Genomic DNA, 19,529 nt, shown 5'->3' on the forward strand with positions numbered 1-19,529 from the left:
TTAGGTCGGGTCCTTCATCCTTGTGCGCCGGCCGGTGCTTGACAATGGGCCTGCGCGTATAATGACACCATTCAGGTACCAGGTGGCGGCTGGCGGCGGTATCCTTCAGAATAACAGCCGCTCCTGCCCGTCGGATCCCTCCCCGATCAATGCCCGCCCCACTGCAGCTGTCACGTGACAGAGCGCTGCCACCAGCGCCGCTGCTGCTGTCTGGCGAGAAAACCTAATAACCTCCAGTTGGCGACTGGGCCGCTAGATGTCAGGAGCGGTCTCTCGCCAGCGGCCGAGCCGGCCGTAGTTATTCGGTCGGATGCAATTTGCATGATAAATGGACGGAAGGGGCAGCAGCGGCCCGGGTCGGGCCGGGCCGGGTAGTTTTCATCTGTTTGCTGTCGTACACAGCCGGATGGCCATATAATACTCCGATGTCGATTGTCGGGTGACAGAGTCGGCAGCCGCCGGGTAAACGGCTCGGGCCCTATACCCACGGTACAGGGAAGAACGGCATAGACAGACCGCAGAGCTGGTACCGCCAATGGTGATATTTCAGTGGCTGAAAAGTGAAAACCAAGGGACTGATCACTGCCTATGGCCCGGCCGGCTTAACGATTGGAGCTGGAAGGTTTTTTTCCTTTTGGTGGAAATGAATAAGATGCTAAGTGATACCTACCTACTATGTTCACGATGTGCCACTATGATAAGCCGATATTGGCAACCATCATGCGCCTTAGACTCGCCTAATGCTTGGAAAAGACTGCGTCAGCTATCACTACATTGTTGCAACAATATGCAACAATATGCTGACGATCCATCGTCATTTTCCCAGAAAGGTCGCCTGACCTCCTCTTGGGATCCTTCCTCATCGCTCAAAAAGGACCCCGCGGCGCTGCCACCGCGCCGGCCGACCATCGGACCGCTTTGGTTCGTCTTTTTGCGCGCTCCGACTGCAAAGAACCTAGCCATTAGTGTGCATTGCCTCGCATCCGACATAGGGTCCATTATACTAATAAATTTTGATGCACGCCCAGGCATGCGGCTATTAGATGAGGCCGCGCGGCGTTTAATGGCCTATTGATTTTACCTCCTATCATCAATCGTTGCACGTCTCGAATTAGTCATAATTTGAGTTGGAATTTGTGCGATATTCAAATTGATTGCGCCGAGTCTCGGAGGGGTGGGCTTCGTTCGAACTTAATCGAATGTGCTGGCTCCAGACGTGATAGGAAGATTTCCGGGCCGATAATTAATTCGATTAGGCTCATCTGCGTGCTTCTCAGTCGAAATTTTGGATTTGCGAAGGTTCTTCAAATAGCTTCCGATGTGATGTGGAATTTTCTTCAGCTACGTGTAATTCGAGTGGTTCTCTGAGAGGTACTAAAAACTACTTTCATACAAATAATTAATTATTATTCCATTCATTGACATATATATTTGAGCGTTTGATGCGCAGTACAGTCATGGACGATGTTCTGTACATACTCCGTTTTTGAAGTTCGTTGCCTGCTGGCCAGTGCTCATGTATCTGGAACGAGTTACCCACAGAACCAACGCTAGTCTGGCTAGTCATGACCAAAAGTTTTATATAGCCTGTCACGTCATGGGTTCCATGCAATCGTTGCTCTGCCCAGTTTACGCCCTATAATTGTTGAGCGTCTTCCGTCAGGTAGGGGCAGTTCGGCTCAAATGGACCTGTCTGGCGCTGTTAATTTGTTCCTGAAACCCCCATGGTGCACCCAATTTGCATCGAAGAGCCCGGCGGGGTCCCTAATTTGTGCTGAGAGTCATTGGCCATAGTTCCAGCTGCAGGGCGGTTCCGGACTGGTAATATTTTGTGTCGTCCGAATCGATGCGGGCCTCACTGTGGAGTCAAATGGCTACGATAACCGTATAAAGCGTACGGGACACAATACATGCCAATTCGAAGGCGATCCCTGTCTGCTGAACAAATCTGTTTATGAGCGTAGAGTCGTTATCGATTTTCGTTTCAGGAGCGGTCGTAGCGACGCCCCCTGGTCATTGAGGGAGGGTGGGTTGGGGGTCCGAGCTTTTCATTATTTTTCATCATAGTTGTGTAAGCCAGTGGCGAGCGTTTTGGTAAAGAGTATTGGCACCTTATTAGGAGAGAGGGGGAGTGAAGTGTATTGAAATGGGCATGCTTACTTATGTTGAGGATTATCAAATGACAGATATGACATACAAGTTCATGTACGGCCTGAACTTTTGAATTCATTTTAAAAGGGATAAAAAACGCAAGAAATTACCCGAAACGTTGGGTAATTTCTTGCGTTTTTATCCCTTTTAAAATGAATTCAAAAGTTTAGGCCATACATGCACTTATAGGTATGTCACATGCTTAGTAATGTCTGCTGTAGTCCACTCTACTCGTACATATATGTTGGACTGACGGTACCAACGCGACGTGTCGCAGGTCCCACGGGTCTCCATTCTCCAATGTGCCGATAAAATGGCTACTCGCTGGAGGTAGAGGACAGCTGTGGATAGAGCACTGGAGCCTGGGACATGCTAAGAATATGCCATTTTAGGTGCTTCTGTATGTCACATGTTGGAAGAGCTCAATCATTTCAATCATTTTTCCCATGTCGATGGCAGTATCTCATGGCATCTTCAATGCTCACTGCTCAGTCCCAAATTGCTTCTGTCTTTTTGAGACACCTTCATGCAATATTCATGTGTCTTACAGCACCAAATTGTACACTGGTGACACATGTGGGACCTATGCATCCAACTCAATTTTCTTCAGAAGCTGCGATGGGAATAGTTTGCAAACTTCCCCAATATATCATCGCAAGGAGCGCAAGTGGTTTTCAGGATCGCTAATCTGCCTTTGTTTACGAGGTACCGTGACCTTTCGCCGGTCCCACGTGCTCAATCATCCCGGACGACCTCGCTACAGCAGCGGCACCAAGTTGTCGATAACGACACCTTTAGCCGACGCTGCAGCAGTGCCTGCGTGAGACAGCACTTCGCCCGCCGGCCAAGTTGCGGCTCTGAAGCGATCTGGCTAGTTTCCCCTCGGTACCCGGCGCAAGCCGCGGGTAATGCATCTGAGTGCTCTCGATGCTCGGTCTAGATTAGACGGTTTTTACTAAGAGCTTGGCGCCGCAAACTCAGTCCCGAGAGCTTGGAAAGTTCATGCTCTCCTTTTATTCCCAGAGGGAATGGGCATACGGACTTTGTACGAAGTACCGAGTTGGCGTTTTTGTCGATCTTGTTCTGAAGGAAAATAACTTTTCCCGCGATTGGTTGGTACTGACCTTTTACGGTTGAGTCGAAAGCTCCACTTGATGGTTTTCACGACCGAGGTAAAGAATCACTTGAAAATCGCACATGTGTCGTGCAGATCACGACCAAGAGTACCTATCGCAATGCAAGGTCCACATATTCGCGCGACGATAGAAGGTAACACTGAGCTGGAGGACGAGGGGAGTGTCGCTGCGTGTATCGAGAACATGCACCGTAGTGACCGGCGGCGCGGCCGGGCCTCCGCCGGGGACCCACCTGAGACAAGACGAGTCGCCTTCTGGCGCTCCGTCCGCGTCGCTCCCGACACCACCGCCGGCCGGCACCGGCGGCGACCAATCAACGGCGCCCGGCCGGCCACGTGACCCCTATCCGACGCCGGCGGCCCGGTCACGTGACGGCCCGCGTCGGCGTCGACATCGGCGGCGGCGGCGGCGTCGGCGACGGCTAGTGGTGCGACGGTCAGCCGTCGGTCGCTGTCGGCCGCTCGGCGCCGCAGGTGGGGTTCGCAGAGCGGCTCGGTGAGACGCGGTGGTGCCGTGGTGTCTGTGAGTCACCAGAGTGGTGCTGTGACGACACGGAGACGAGAGACGACCGGGAGGTGGTGGACGGAAGACGGAGTGGGAGGCGAGCGAACGACGAGTCACGTTGTTAGGTGCTCTCGGGTGTTCGGCCGTTTGGACCCGGTGCAGTGATTCGATATGTAGATTGAAGGTGGCTTTCCTAGCTGTGAAGGTTTTGATTCGTTGGTTGTAGTTTTCAAATCGGGTGGCCCTGATGTTGCTTCTGGTTGGGCTCTAATTTTCCCTTATTCCTACTGTAGGTGCGTAATATTGTTCATGGGTTTGCGGCAGCTGCAGACTTAGAACAAGCGTACATTTTAAAACTTCATGATCGGTTTATCCGTGCACCGTCGTCTGGATTCGCCTCAGACATAATTTATGCCTCCAGTGGCGCGCAGTTGAGGCAAAATTGATGACCCCGCAATATGAACATTCGAACCAGTGACCTGCAGAATAACAAATGGGTTTCCGCGGCCCGCCGCAGACCACATTCAGGTCAAACTGGGAATTTCTCAACTAATCCATGGCTCGATAATGCCCTGTGTGGCTATTTTTTTTTTTCTACCAGATGAGTCGTCATTCGTCAACTGTTTCCCTGGAAAGGCGCACACATGGTAATGGGTTGGTGAACATGACTGAAACGAATGTTGCGTGTCGGGGTCGCTGCCAATCACGCTAAAATGTGATTTGGTTGCGATCCTAGCCTGCAGTATTCATATTCTATTTGTTTCGGGGTCGTTGAAAGCCTGCGGGATTGCTGGATTAGCCTGGCACCCCATTAAGTTCACGCCCTTGAACTATAAGCCACGGCAGCGGCGGCGGCGGCGGCGGTTCGCTGGTCACGCCATTTTCCACCAAACCATGGGCCAGCGCCGGCCGGGGCTACCTGAGCTGGCGGCGACGGGCGGCGTCCAAACACCGGCGGCGGCGCCGCGCGCCGGCAGCTCCCAGCGGGCGAAATTGATATTGGGTCGGTCTGGCCGGGCTGTTGTCGGCGCCGCCGGCACGCGACCGGTCACGATTGGTCAGCGGATCACACGCCGCCGCCGCCGCCGCGGACCCAGGGGCCAGCGCGGCGCTCCTGGGTGATTTGTCCAGCCCCCGGGTGGCTGGGCGTGCCTCAGACGCGCGCTGTGTCGACAGGACGTCTCGGAGGGATCAGCAGACACTCCAGCCACAGTGACAGCCGTGAGAGGGAGGATCAACACCTGGAGCGGCGCAGTGTTGGATACTTCGGGACCAAGATAGATACCAGGATCTTGAGTGAAACTTGTATCAAAAGAGACCTTTGTTTAAGCGGTGACCTTAGTCTCAATAAACCGTCGCGACATAAAGAACAGCGCCTCCTACTGAGTTCCTTCGACGGTGACTGCACCTGCGTCCGACTGCACCATTTGCACCTGTGACAGCGCCTACAACTTTTACAACAAACGGCTCATTCAGCGGAAACAACGACGGGCGTCAGCCGCTGTGGAGCGTCGGTGTTTCGTCAGCGAGTGTCGGACGGCCGCCGCCGCCGCTCGGCCGGTCAGCGGGCGTGGTGGCTGACCTTTTCGGGGCGTCACGAGCCCGCACCACTCAGCGCGGCGGCGCGGCAGCGGTCACCAAGGGAGGCGGCGGCCCCGCTGACCAGAGCGACCACGGGCCGTCGTGTGAGCCGCCGCTCTGTGGACAGCGGGATGGCGACGGCCGGCGCCGCGCGCGCGGGACGCACCGTGCGCGCGTGACCGGAGATCAGCCCGGAGCGGCCTGGAGGGGAGATCCCCCGGTGGCCGCCCAGCGCCGCCCAGCGCCGCCGACAGCCGGCGGTACAGTATGTCCTCCCTCCCGACCCGCGGTCCTGACCGTCCTGCCGTCCGCTCCGCCCCCACCCCGGCCCCCGCCGGGCCCCGGCCTCAGCCGGCGCCCCCAGTGTGTGACCGTGCCGCCCCTGTTCCTAGGAGGAGGATGGTGACAGCCGCGTGCGCGCTGCTCGTGCACTCGCTCGCCATCGCCGCCGCTGCCGGTAAGTAGCTCACGCCGCTGGCTCGGCGGTACGGGGAGGGCCAGGGGAGCTGCTCAGCCGCTGTGCTGTGCTGGGGAGGGGTGGGTTTGGTGTACCGGGGGAGAGGTACTCTGGATTGTTTTTTTTTATGTGAGTGTTGTGTTTGTTGCGTCCCCCAAGACGAGTCAACGTGCCAAAACTTTGCTTCCTTTTAGCGGTATTTGACGCAGAGTTCCTGCTCTGACCGCGATTTCTCGGTCGTGGTAGTGAAAATCGGAAGTGCTTCCCTTTGTTTTGGAGATGTGATTTAACTGGCTACCCTAAGTACCCAAGAGACTCGTGCTGTTTGGGAAGTAAACGTCTCAGGTTTGCTTTTCTGATTAACATCTATTCGTTCCAAATTGTACAAAGAGAGAATGTTGTAGACTTCCTACAGACAAAAGGAAATTCAGGCGGGATTTCAATTGGACACAGAGTGTCGCCGGGTGATTGCCGGCCTTGATACCGCTAACGAGTCTGGCGTTTCGATCACGCATCTGTCGATGGCCGTCCGTCGGCTGGCGACACGTATTGAGCGGCCGCCGGACGGCTGTCCAGATTAGCCGTAAACGGTTCCTGATCGGCAGCCGAGTACCGGCGAGTCGGACCGACGGCTAATCCTAATTCCCCGGCCGGCGAGTCGACGCTGCCCCGGCCCCAGTGGCGTGCCGGGCGCCCGTCGAAGCGCCGCCAGCCCTGTTTGTCATAGCGTGGGGTCCTCAGATCTCTGCGGTGGCCGCCCTAACAACACCAACCGTTATATTGCATCGGGCTTTTTGTGTGGCAAAACTAATTTCCAAGTTTCGGCCGATAACGGCTGATTTATTGGGTCGAGCCGCGCGCCGTCCCGTGCTATATCGTGTTATGTTAACCTCGTGACGGTGACGGTGACGGTGACGGGGGGAGGGGGGGAGGGGGTGGCGGTCCGCGCCTCACCTGGGGAACGCGGCAGAGTGGGGGAGGCGGGCGAGGCAGAGAGAGAGAGAGAGAGACCACCGCTCTGGCGACATGCTTTTAGCGGCGCCGAGAAAGACGATTATCCCCCTTGGTTGACGGGCGCTGGCGCTCTGCTGCGGCCATTGTTCCAGGTAAATAGATTATGCAGACATTGTGTGACTTGAAAGAGCCGTGATTACACGATTGATTATAGGGCGGACAATGGGCCGGTCCGGAGCTCGAACTGAGTTATGAACCCATAGACTGCGACGCGGACGGGTTGGTTCGGCGGACAGAGCGCGACTAAAATGTCACTCGCAGCATCGAGATGACCGAGAAAATGTGGATGAAGCGGATAAAACGATATTCATTTTATTTATATTGTAGATGTGAATGTGATGAAATACTTTCAGATAATGTCGTCCAAATTTGAGACAAAAGGCGCAACGCATTTGCCTTTGGCGGGGCCTTTAATGCCGCACATAAACGCAACCGTTCAGTGTGCTGCGGGACTGCATATCAACCCAGGCAAGCTGGCAGTGCCATCTGTTGGCAGCATTTCGAAATGATTGACGGGGGCAAGCTGTGCATTTCTTCAACTTTACTGTTTTATATTATCAACAGGGAAAACAGCTACGCAGTAATTCACGATACATACGACACTATCCATTGCGTCATTGATTCCATATCCAAATCTTGTAATGCTGGTAAGGTCATTACTGTGCTAAAACTGGCTCTGGACGCTCAGAACAGATTCATTCGGTGCCTTTTAGGTCTCTTGTAATATGAGAGATCCGAGTTTCTCAAGAGTACTTAGCTCTCTTCTGAAGAATATTCAGCTTATTAAATTAGTCAAGAATTTGGAGATTCAGCCACGTCTCGAAACGAAGGCCTTTGTTAATAAGACAGGTGCTGGCTGTTCCGATGCTTTTAGTTGTATACCATTATGTTTATTTTTTTCCATTGTTGTGTGCTTGCGCTTGGATAAGTTGATTGGTGGTGAATGACCTCATAAGAGACGATTTTTTTTTCAGCAGCTCAGCTGATAGTTTGGTGTAGGCCGATCAATTCATAATTTTTCCTAATAATGCCTACACTTCCATCACCCTATTATGCAATAAGTTGCGATGAGTACTTATAATTCAGATTTATCTATAGCCGTTGAACGACTATTCAGGGGCACTTTATGGATTTTCCCCCAGCGTGAGCGCTCACATCAATATTCGAGTGGAGGTGATGGTTCATACCGCCCTTCACTGATCCCTGTGCCTCCTGCAGCAGCACACCCTCCGCGGGGCGGGTGATCGACACCCTCGGTATGAAATACTCCGACCATATCGTATGTAACGGCGCCCAACTCGTGTGCCGCCTTATTGAATCGACTCCCCCTCCTTGATGCCTTCGCTTCATAGCTATATGATTGCTGAACATTCTTTTGCCACGCCCCTGCTGCGCGCCGTCGCTGCTGATTTGAATAGCAGATGCGCAATTCCATCTGGTAGACGAGGTCCTTAATTGCCTGTGAGTGCGGCAAAATTTCAATGTCCGATCCATTTCGCTCGCCAATGGACAGGCATTGCGCTGCGTGCACTGCCAAATGAAACACTGTATTCGCCGGGCGATGGTATTGCACCGAATTTCGTGTGCCGGCGCGGGGCCAATTTCAATCGGCCGGCGTTTGATTCGTTCCCGTGCGGTCGGTGCGCGCCGGTGGTGGCCGGTGACGTTTATTCCGTGTGTACCGGTCAATAGATCGGCGCCCCGTGGGACCGCGGTGCCGGGTCGGACCGGGCGGCACACCGGCGCCCCCTGCGGTCAGGCGGCCCTGTTCCAGCGCCCAGGGCTCCGGGAAGGACCGGGCTGACCTCTGGAGTCAACCCGGCTGAAATCCGCTCAGCTGATGTGCCGTGTACGCGGTGCGACTTCTTATTTCAGCGCTCAGTCATCGAATGGTCTCGAACGTCGCTCGGGCATTTTGCCGGTCTCATTTGGTGTGTGTTGTTGATGTACTCGTGGTGATGAAGGTTGGTTGCATGGGACACTTGTGGGCTGCTATCGACTACAGTATTCATTGATTCCAGGCTGAACTTGATAATTTCCTGAACATTATTTACGACCACAAACATCGCACTGCGCCACGTGGGTAATTTCCACATACACTCAGGGAAGTTCAATAGTTCTAAGATCGCTAGCATCTTTCATATTATCGTTGCAAAGCCGGAAGTTAATGAAACTATAGTCCTTACTTTTATGGTGACATTGCTTACCCCTTCTCAGCCTGTGTGGGCAATAACAAGCCCTACCATCCTTGGTCCTTTGCCTAAACATCCCTTCCCTCATCACCTCTCCACTACTCACAGAGCCTGGTCGCCGCGGACAGTCTGACCCGACCCGACCGGTCCCAGACAGCTCGGCGCCGCCGTCCCGGCCGAGTCTGCCCCTGACGTCGATCTCCGCTGCCTGCTCTGTATTTGAAGCCACGTCTGCCGACCGTCTGTCAAGAAATTGCCCATCGCCGGCTATATGATCCGACTTTGTTCCGACTGGCCGTCCGGCCGCCGGGGGGAGGGGAGGGGTGAAGGGGGTGATGGGTTGGACTGGGTGTGATCGGGTACGGCGATCGGTTCTGGGGAGGGGTGCGACCCGACGGGAGGCGGGCCGAGTCGCCGTCCGGTGATGGATGGGTAGTAACACGAGCCGGGCCGGCGAGGACGTCGATGGCTCGGGGAGGGGCCCAGATGACAGAGGAGGGGGTCAGATGACAGGAGGGGGTCAGATGACAGAGGAGTCAGACGCCACCGATCGACTGCTGACCGAAGTCGGCTGACTGCCGCCCCTACCACCGATGATGCTGACTTTCTGAGAGACTTGGACGTGGACGGGAATGGGCTAGGCTGGACTGGAATAGGCTGAGGTGGACTGAGCTGGACTGGACTGGACTGGATGGGACTGGACTGGACTGGACTGGACTGGACTGGACTGGACTGGACTGGACTGGACTGGACTGGACTGGACTGGACTGGACTGGACTGGACTGGACTGGACTGGACTGGACTGGACTGGACTGGACTGGGCTGGACTGGACTGGACTGGACTGGACTGGACTGGACTGGACTGGACTGGAGTTAGCTGCGTCATACTAGGCTATGCTAGGCTGGGCCGTGCTGGTCTGTATGGGATTGGGTTTGATATGGCTGGCTTTTATTGAACCGGGCTAGGTCTGGCTAAATATTGGCCCTATGCTCCTCTGGCGAATCTTCGGGGCCAGTTAGTGAGTTTCAGGAATACTGATATGTGTTTAATGTGCACCGCGCCGGCTTCGCGAGATGAATGAGTGGCCGTTTAACAGCCAGTGCTACAACGTTCGGAAATTGCCCTCCGTCGAAAGCATGATGTGTGGATGGGCTATATCTGTTCACATGAATGGGCAGCCAGCCACCGCAAAGGTCCCGATTGAATTGATATTTGAGGCTTCGCTCAAAGGCGCTATGCCAGAGCTGTTCTCAGGCTCCTGAGATATTACCGTCTTTGATTTGACCGCATTTCCATGAATCCAGTCGGGACATAGGCTTTCTATGCAAATGAAAATTCATCTCATTCCGGTATTCTTGAACGGCCACAATTATTGGTAATCTCCCTTTCCGGTGACAGCGGCAGCGCTCATACGCTGTATTTCTTTTTTAGCACCCACCGTGCAGGGAATCGGGATGGGGGAACGGGAGGATGCTGGCGTCACTGGCCGATTATGAAGAGCTCCCGAGTAGCGGGCGGGGCAGGAGGGGTTGTTTGCCCATCCGTCCTGCCTCCCAGTCGCCGGTTATTGGTCGTGGGGGCCCCGGTGGCGGCGGTGGCGGCGGTGCTTCCTCTCAGATGAGAGCGCGCGCGCCGGCCACCTCCTCTGCCACCGCCCGCCGTCCGCCGGTCCCGGTCGGCCCGCCGCCGACGGCCGCCGCTGAGCCGTCCCGAGACGCCCTCGATTGGGTGCCGATTTCCGATGGGATTTCGGCCGGCTCCGGGCTCGTCTGATGGCCGAACAAATCCACATTTGGGGCCGCCGTTTAGTTGTCGGCTCTAAATTCGGGCGGCGAACGTGCCAGGATTTACGTCGTCCCCGCCGCCGTGGAGCTCGTCTCGGCGGCGGGAGGCGAGCAATCACTGCCGCTGGACACGTATGCAGCTTATGCCTACTCGACGAGAGCTGAGCTGCTTGGCGGCCAGTGAGCGGGTGCCTGCGCCGGTAAGCGCCTGAGCGGCTGAGCGGATAGGCTGGACAGCACCGTCAGCGCTGCACGCAATGGCCGCCGTATGTGCATTGTGGCCGGGTGGAAGGACACGGGTGAGGGGTAGCGCGGAACCATGATCCTTTCTATGATCCGCTCTGACCCCACTGTACGCGCCGCGGGGGCTGCGCGTGTCACGCGTGTTCTGCGTGCGGCGTGGGCGGTGTTATTGGTGACTGGTCAGCACGTTAGGCCGCTGAGCTCCGATATACCGATATACCTCTGACTGATGCGATTTTTAGCCGAGTGCGGGAACAATTTCAAAATTACGACTCGTACGACGCTGTCACAGGGCTCGAAATATTGTTTTTTTTTGTGGATGGTTGGCTTTGACGCGTAGTGGCCAAGCTTTTAGTGTAATTCTTTTTTAGCAACTTTCCCTGTTCCATGCCATTTTCATTGTTCAGGTGCCATGATTGTTGCCGCAATTATTCGCATGTTGCACAAGCAGCGTAACGATTTGGGGCAAGGGCGGTACTTTTATACGACTCATTGTGGTGCACGTTTACACTCATAGGTACGACCTTGGAAATTGAGGGAGGGGTACGGTGCACCGGTACCCTCCCCATCCCGCGGCCTACGGTTCTTCGGGCGGAGGAACTCCACCCGCCACGGCAGCCGCGCGGTTACCTGCGGAGATAGTCTGTACCGCCACACTACCGAGTCCTGCGGTACAGCATACCTTATCCCTACAACAGCCGGGCGCAGTGTGTCTTCGAGCTTCCCCTCCACGCGCACGCCGAGGGCCTTACCCCGTGACCTCTGCCGGCGGGGTTTCCCCTGGCGTCGACCCCTGACCTGGGCCGGTCGACCGTGCGCCGTCGGACCGCCTGTGGGGAGGACCGGGTCGCGCCCCGCTGCGCGGTCGCTCGCGGTCGCCGGCGCCGTGTGTGCTTAGCCGGCCGTTTATTGGTCATTGCAAACAGGGGTGCGACATAGCCGACACATATAGGGAATTGGGCGTATTGACCGCCCGGCCGACCGGCGGCCCTGCGCGGCGGTACGACGGCCGACTTTGGCTGGTCGAACTCGGACATGGCTAGTGCATTTGGCGCGCGCTGCGGCCGGCCTGAGTGAGACGCCCACTCAGCTGCAGTGGCCGGGGGAGAGAGATACCGATAAAATAGCCGGTAGAGGTCTATGGAGAAGCTGTGAGTGTGGGAAAATGCCGGTTATGTAATAATTCGCACAAGGTTGTAGCGCAGAGTTGAGGTCGGGTCGGGTTGCAGTCCTTTGTTCCCAGCCGGCGCTGAGTTCGCGGCCGTGCGTTGCGTGTTAATGTGACTGGGTGTTGACGGGTGGAGGGCGGGCACGAACAAACCGTGTCTCATGACGTTTAGCTGCCTTTCGCTCGTGCCAGGGCCGGCAGTGCGGTTTCCGTGTTTACCGTTTATAAACGCGTTTATATCGGCCGCCGCATTGTCGTTTACGAGTCCGATATTTATGAGACGCGCGCTCGTAACTGTGGTGTAGGTCAACAGCGTACGTCTGAACGTCGCCAGGTGTTCTGCGGCGTTTTCCTTTGTTTGGGGTACTATTTTAGGCAGGGATAATATCTTCAATAAAATAGCCATTCCTTGACGTTGTTGCCATGTCATTCAACCGAAGTTGAGCTGACTAGTTAGTTAAATTTGAGTTAATCGGGGTATAGGAGCCAATGAACCTCATGAAATGAATCCATATCATTCGTTTAATTCTGTCCAACTTCAGGGCGGCTCTGAAGTTACTGCCAATCCATGCGTAAGTTCTCGTTCGAATACTTGACAAGTCTGATCGCTGCCTGTTGGGTGCGTCGGTACGCGGAGCCGCCGAGCCGCCCCGTTCCCGAGGTCGCGCCTGGCCGGGAGTCAGCCGCAGCTCGGACAGAGCCCCTGGGACCGGTCAGACTGTGTCGGGTCACTCCAACCCTCCGCGCTGCTGCTGTCTGCCGTTCCGGTCCCCGAGTCTGTCTCCAGCCGGCGGAGACCGCGGCGGGACCGACCGCCCCCCGGTGGCTTTTCAATCTGCCGAGCCAATAGGGCGTGATGGCCGCCCGCCGTCCCGTCGCCGCCTCTTTCATCTGGCGATCACGCCGCATTTAAGGCAATCCCACCGGTGGCCGGCTTCGACTAGACGATGTCGCTTTTATCGCGACCGATTGCAGCTTTTGAAGAAATTTACAGTAATCGCGTTAACTGATGAGTGAACCAACAAAACATGCATAGCTTGATGCTCGATGCTGTAGGAAGTGATAGAAGCATGGTGACGAAAGATAAACCAAAGTCTTACTTCGTGTTCATGCTATTTTCCAATATCGGATAAATCTAACAATGGTCGCTTTCCAAAAGAAAAAGTTTGTGCATTGGTCCGTCTGGACATAAATCTGTTCTTTAACGACAATGGCCACGGGAACTGGGGCGAAATGAGGAGTTGAAGTGATGCCATTTGTCCGGGTTATAATTTGCCGGCAACTTTGCCTACAAATGTTGCATGATTAAGCCTTAGAACGAGTGTCATTCTTTGCTAACGCTGGCCGGTCCAATAACGAGTTCAGTGGAAAACGGCTACATAACACGATTATCGATTAGATGTGAAACCATCTGAACTAGCTCTTAACTTTTTAGCATTTCTCGTAATTGATGTAATTATACTAAGCGTCCATCTCCGTTCCTGTAATTGATGTAAATTGCGAAGCTGGCATTTCTTAGCTTACCCAAACATATTCGAACTGAACCCTCGTGCCCCATTCCAGGACTCGCTCTGCCCTAATCTACCATGTGTCCTAGTCTCTCTGCCTCGTTCTCTCCATCCTAGCCTCTATCCCGGTCTCTCTCTCTCTCTCTCTCTCTCTCTCTCTCTCTCTCTCTCTCTCTCTCTCTCTCTCTCCCTCCCGTCTCTGTCCTGTCTCTCTGTTCCGCCGCCGTCCCCGGCCGGTCCTCCTCCCCTTCCGGCGGCTGTCAGCCCGTTGACTGGTGGCCGAGACCCGCGACGAATCGGCCCGCCGAGTGCCGTCGATTGTGGCTCCAATACGGCGTGAAAACCGCCGGCCACTGGCGCTCACTGGACGCCGAGCTGGTAAATGGGAGCGGCACAGGGGTTGATACAGAGCAGTGGCCGGGTCCGGCGCCGCGGTGTGGGCGGTGTCGAGCTGTGAGTTGTGTCGGGAGTGATCGAGCGGGCGTCGGACCGGCCGAACGGCCCGTATCGCTCCCCGGGGAGGGCGTCGGTGGTTCGAGTGCGAGCCAGGACGGTTTTTGTATCGATTTGAACGGCTGCACGACTGGGCTGGATGGCGCTTCGTGCAGGTCGCCTATAAACAATCTCACTCGTGTTAACAAGGTGTTGACCCCGTGGATGGTTTCTCTGTAAACTGACAGGAAATGGATATGGCCACCAGACTCGTCAGTCCTCCACCCATCACGTTTGGTCTTTCCACTCAGCTCGTCGCACTACGTTTGACCGCTCTGCACACACCGCTTCCCCGTCTGACCCGTGTGCTACCATCTCAGACACCGCTCGGGGACGGATCGCTTCCCCGATCGGCCGATAACCGCCGCTCCGTCTGAGCGATCGCCTCCTATCGTCCACAATGGTCCCCGGCGGGATGTATGGCGGCCGATCGACTGTTGATTTGTGGCGACTCGGCCTCTGTCGGTGCTCGATTTATACCGGCGCTGGAGCCGACCGGCCGACCGCGTGGGAGCCGCCCCGGTGCCCGGAGGCTGGCCCCGTCTGATCGCCAGCTACAGGACCTGTTGGAGCTGATCGGGCCTGATCGCGGTGACATTATACCTACCGGGTGTGTGGGAGGAACTTCACTCGCTGCTGCGATAGGCGACCTATGTGAGATGGTGATCTGAACAGGACAGTCAAGCTCGTCCGGTTGTTGATAGCTATCGGTATTCAATAGCAGTAATTTGTGCGATACTCTACTCTTGGTTAATGGTCTGATTTCTATCCATTTATTCCCATTAATACATATTTGACGGAGTCATTGGCGTCCATTTCTCTTTAAACATTCATGGACAATCCACGGATATTGTGGCGATTCCTTTCTGTCTTCTATGACCATCAATTACTGAGTAAATGAAAACGAAAAGGTCCCGTTAATAAGCAATGCATCCGTACTCAAGTAAGACTTAAATTCATTTCCGCCTTGGACAAAGCCGGGTGTGTGTTCTCTTCGGCAAGGCTCCGGCTTATGATCAGCTGTTTTTTTATAAGCTCGTCGCTGTGGTAACTGTTTGCTCTGGTATAAAAGATACGGTATTATCGATGAAGACTGAGCGTCTGTCTACCACTCAGATGCACGAATTCAAGCAACTGTTTTCGGTAAAAGCTTGGCTAAACATTTCAACTGTGTCAACATGAAAATACCATCTACAGAGGCTGGTAGACTTAGGTATCCGCTCACAATGTCTCACGGAAGAAAACGTACTCCTGTCTGACGCCAATGGGTGTTATCGAGTTGTTGACACGCCCCGGTCGGCCGTCACCGTCGCTCGGTGTCGCTCCTAATGGCCCCCCTCTCTCCCCCCGGCCTCTGCCCGGCCCGCTGCTAATAGTCCGCTCCGGTAATACCGGCGCTCCGAGTGATAATGAAATTATTCAAGTTGATGGCGGCTGGACATGGCCGTAATGTTATCAGAGGCGAGCCAGCTGGGACGTACCGGACGGCGACATCGGCGGAGGAGCAATACTGGCGACGGGCGATCGCCGGGAGAGGGAGAGGAGAGAGGAGAGGGAAGAGAGGAGAGAGGAGAGACGAGACGGAGACGGGACGGGACGGGACGGGACGGGACGAGACGAGACGAGACGAGACGAGATGAGACGAGACGAGACGAGACGAGACGAGACGAGACGAGACGAGACGAGACGAGACGAGACGAGACGGGACGGGACGGGACGGGACGGGACGGGACGGGACGGGACGGGACGGGACGGGACGAGACGAGATGAGACGAGGCGAGAGTAGGAATGAGTGGCTTAGTTGCATCTTATTCAACATAGTTAGACCGTATTTCAACTTGCCCAATTTCTGTTTCACCTTGTACATATGCCACCCCCTTGATGCAGGTCTGGCACCTTATTTCATCTTCTTAGTGGCGGCCAGCTGACGGTCACACTGGAGCGGTCCCGAATGACCAGCCGCCGGACCGCTCTCCGCTCCCTGTTGTCACGCCACGTACCAAAAACACACGATGAATTGGCTTTTTGTGAGAACGCCGCCCGAATTTAATGCTGCTCACAGTCATCTTTTAGCCGGCGGCCGTCACCGGAAAATGGAACCCGATCTGAGATTCATTTAGTGGCCGGGTCCTTTATGAAATAATATCCACGCCGGCTAAGTCTTCCGTGCCGAGATTTCTGCGGCCCGCTCAGCTGGAATTAAGTTTGCATACGCTGGCCAATAGTGGCCCGAGGGTGCCCTGCTGGGAGGACGCGCTCGGGTCCGGTGAGGGTGGAAAGTACTGACAGCGAGATTAGATGCTTGTTGGTGCCTTGTCGGCAACCAGCGAAGCGTGCTCATCTGCAAGCATATGATCGGCATGATGCTGCTAGACACCGTTACTTTCGTTGGTAAACCCAATGAGTTGATATTCATTATACTATCATCACTTCACATTGAATCCGTCCCCAATCACCCCAGAGGCGTGAGAAGCAGAATTACTCCCTATCCGCGCTCTGGAGCCTGACAATCCAGTGGCGCCAGCAGCGCCAGCAGCCGGCTCGGTGTGACGGCGGGGCGGAAATTGCCGGCTGAATAACTGAACTGTGTCGTTATCATGAATACGAGAGCGGGCCGAGCGACGCGCTGCCGTGGGCCCCAAGCGGCGATCGCTCAGTCCGGACAGGCAGCAGGCCGGTGCCGACTGTCGGTGTTACAGAGAGCTCTGAGCACCGAGCTAGAGCGGGGATAAAGTGATGAACTCAGCGCAGGTTTGGAGACTGTCGAGACGTGCCGGAATCGTGGGTTTTTGGAAATGCTGGATTGGAGTGGAACAGGGTACGCGTAAGCTCGACGTGGGTTCTGCTCCTGACGGATCATGTGCCGCCTTCCGGCATGTGGCTGAGCTCCTGTCTGCCACCGGATGGCTTGCTTGACTTGACACTGAGACCGGCCTCATCCCCATTGCTCAGCCGCATGAAGCAGTCGACATTCACCTTATCTAACACCTAGGAGCATTGGTGACCCCAGTCCCGTCAGTCGGTCAGTTGGCGCCGTGTCCTCGCGGCGGCTCGTGCCCAGCGGCCGTTACCGCCGCGCCAGCGCGCTCACCGGGCGCCCCGCGACAGATAATCTACATGATTAGCGCGCCCTGATGAGTACGGACACGGAGCGTCGGCCGTGACGCCGGCCTGGTTCAGGACGGTTCGGGGCGGGGCTGGGTCAGGGCCACTGAGGTGATTTGACGGGCTGCGTCGGTTTCATTCACATAAGCCGGTGAAGTTTCGCCTGATTGCTAATATTTGACAGGTGATGGATCTTCGAATTGCTGTCTGTCTGGTAGAGTGTGGTAGCAGGTGACGTTGATGACGAACTGAGCAGTGAACAGCCACTCGTCGGACGGGAAACCGCCGACCCTTTGGCGGGCGAGCTCTCCCGTACTACTCTTGTCGCCGGGGCCGGACCGGGCCTGCCTGTCCCCGCCAGCCGTCCGGCCGGTGGGCTCCCCGGAGGCCGGCCGGCGCGGTCCGCCGTGTGCCGCCCCAGATTGCCGCCGGGTCGATCGGGTCACCCGGCGGCCGTGCCGCGCCCCGGACCGGCCCACTTGGCACGCCCGGCACGCCGCCGCCCGGCGCACTGCCGTAACGCTACCCGGCCGAGCGCGAATTACGCCTGTTTACTGGTGGCTGTCGATGGTAGAGAGTGGACAGTCGGCTCTACGCTACCGGTAGCTGATGGTAGACAGTGGACACTTGGACAGTCCGACTCTACGCCGCTGGACGGACCCGGCCCAGCGCTGCGATGCTCCAGCTCAGTGGCGACTGAGGGCGTCAGGCAGATGCAATATATCGCAGACACTCGATGGGATAAACATCTGGATAAATATGAAATCAAATATCTAGGTTTTGATTTTTTTTCGTCGCTTCCTCCAGTTATTGTTTGCCGAGTGATTGATGCTGATTTGATACGAAAATGATTGAAAGCTATAGTTTGCTCATTTTTGGCACACAGTCACAGTACGTCTGCCCGTAGAGGTAGCACCATTTCACCACCGGTACGGTGGTGACCCGCCGACAGCCGCCTCCGGCCGTCCGCGCCGGAGGCGGCTGTCGGCGTCTGTTGTGTGTTCGAGGTCCACTCGTGGCGCGACAGAGGCGACAATGGCAGCGCCGGCCCGCGGCGGTGGCGGCGCGGCGGCGACAAAGCCGGCGTGAATCGGCTCCGCGCTCAGTTGAGAGCGGCGGGACGTCTGGGCCTGCGGGGCTCGCAGCAGACAGCGGCGACGGAGGTTGTGGCTGGGCACGGTAGCCATCTGATAGATATTTGATGCACATATTGTAATGCGCATATGCATTATAAGAAATCTGAAGCATAAGGCTGCTTACTGCATTACGCTTTATGTCATACTGTGATATCAGAACAATAAGCTTCGTCTTGTTTTGCTTTTTAGCGTAAAATTCTCTTCGCGACGAGGCTTACAAGATACAGCAAAACACCTCTTCCCTTTCCTGCCACCTGCCTCTGCCTTTTCTTCCAAAGAGAAGCTCCGTTATTTTTTGTGGCACCCTTTTACTCCTTTTCTCGCTCCGGTCAACCCCTACCTGACCCTGTCTACTCCCGCCTCTCCCCACCTCTCCCCACCTCTCCCCGCTCTGTGACCGGGCGCCGCGCCGCCATCGATTGTTTCATTTGCGGCGGTGTTTGCCGGCGCCGCGGCGCGACTGTCAACACGCGCCGTGTGCCGCCGGCGCGCCGCCATTGTGTGCTCTCGGCGCCGGACCGTGGCGCGTCCACCGAACGGGCTATAACGCCGCCGGAGTCGCCGGCCGCGCCGGCCGATTTGCATGCGAATGGCCGACTCTGGCGCTGCGTAATTGTGGCGACCGCAGCGCGCCACCATTGGACGTTTATCCGCCGCGCCGGAAGTAATCTTACACACCGGCCGGCCGCCCAGGGCGCTGCGCGGTGGGTGGGAGCCGGGATGGACTGCAGACAGGTCGGGAACAGGCCAACAGGGGGACAGGGCTGTTCCGCGGTCAGGTCTTGGTGAACTGGGGGCAGCTGGGTAAATGGTGGACACGGCGATTTCTCACATCGAGCTTTGATTCCTGCTTGTACATATGTGACACGTGGATGACATCTCATGAGCGGATCTCATGGGAAATCCAATCGGAGCCGATCTCATGGTCCCAGTCACCTGCACTGTGACACATTGTCTGTGTGTGACTGTCTGCCCCGGGCAGCGCCCTGCCGTCAGCCCACCCGGTACCCCTTTCACCCCGCTGTCGGCCCCCTCCCCCGGGTCACCTCACGCGAGA

General features: G+C 56.0%; 1 protein-coding gene across 8 annotated transcripts in view; it reads left to right on the top strand.

The window, feature by feature from the left end:
* LOC122367418 (tyrosine-protein phosphatase Lar-like) overlaps window positions 1–19,529 on the top strand; it is a 135,234-nt gene that overhangs the window by 34,229 nt on the left and 81,476 nt on the right. For all 8 annotated transcript variants that reach the window (XR_006254055.1, XR_006254054.1, XM_043340463.1 and 5 more), the window contains one exon: window positions 5,765–5,829. Coding sequence is in view for 6 of the 8 variants with exons in the window: in XM_043340463.1 (XP_043196398.1) it covers window positions 5,765–5,829 (65 nt within the window). In the remaining 2 variants the exon portion in view is untranslated. The remainder of the gene's footprint in view (window positions 1–5,764; window positions 5,830–19,529) is intronic.

The sequence above is a fragment of the Amphibalanus amphitrite genome, unplaced genomic scaffold (genome assembly GCF_019059575.1).
Source record: "Amphibalanus amphitrite isolate SeventyFive unplaced genomic scaffold, NRLGWU_Aamphi_draft 000869F_arrow, whole genome shotgun sequence".
NCBI classification, from domain to species: domain Eukaryota; kingdom Metazoa; phylum Arthropoda; class Thecostraca; order Balanomorpha; family Balanidae; genus Amphibalanus; species Amphibalanus amphitrite.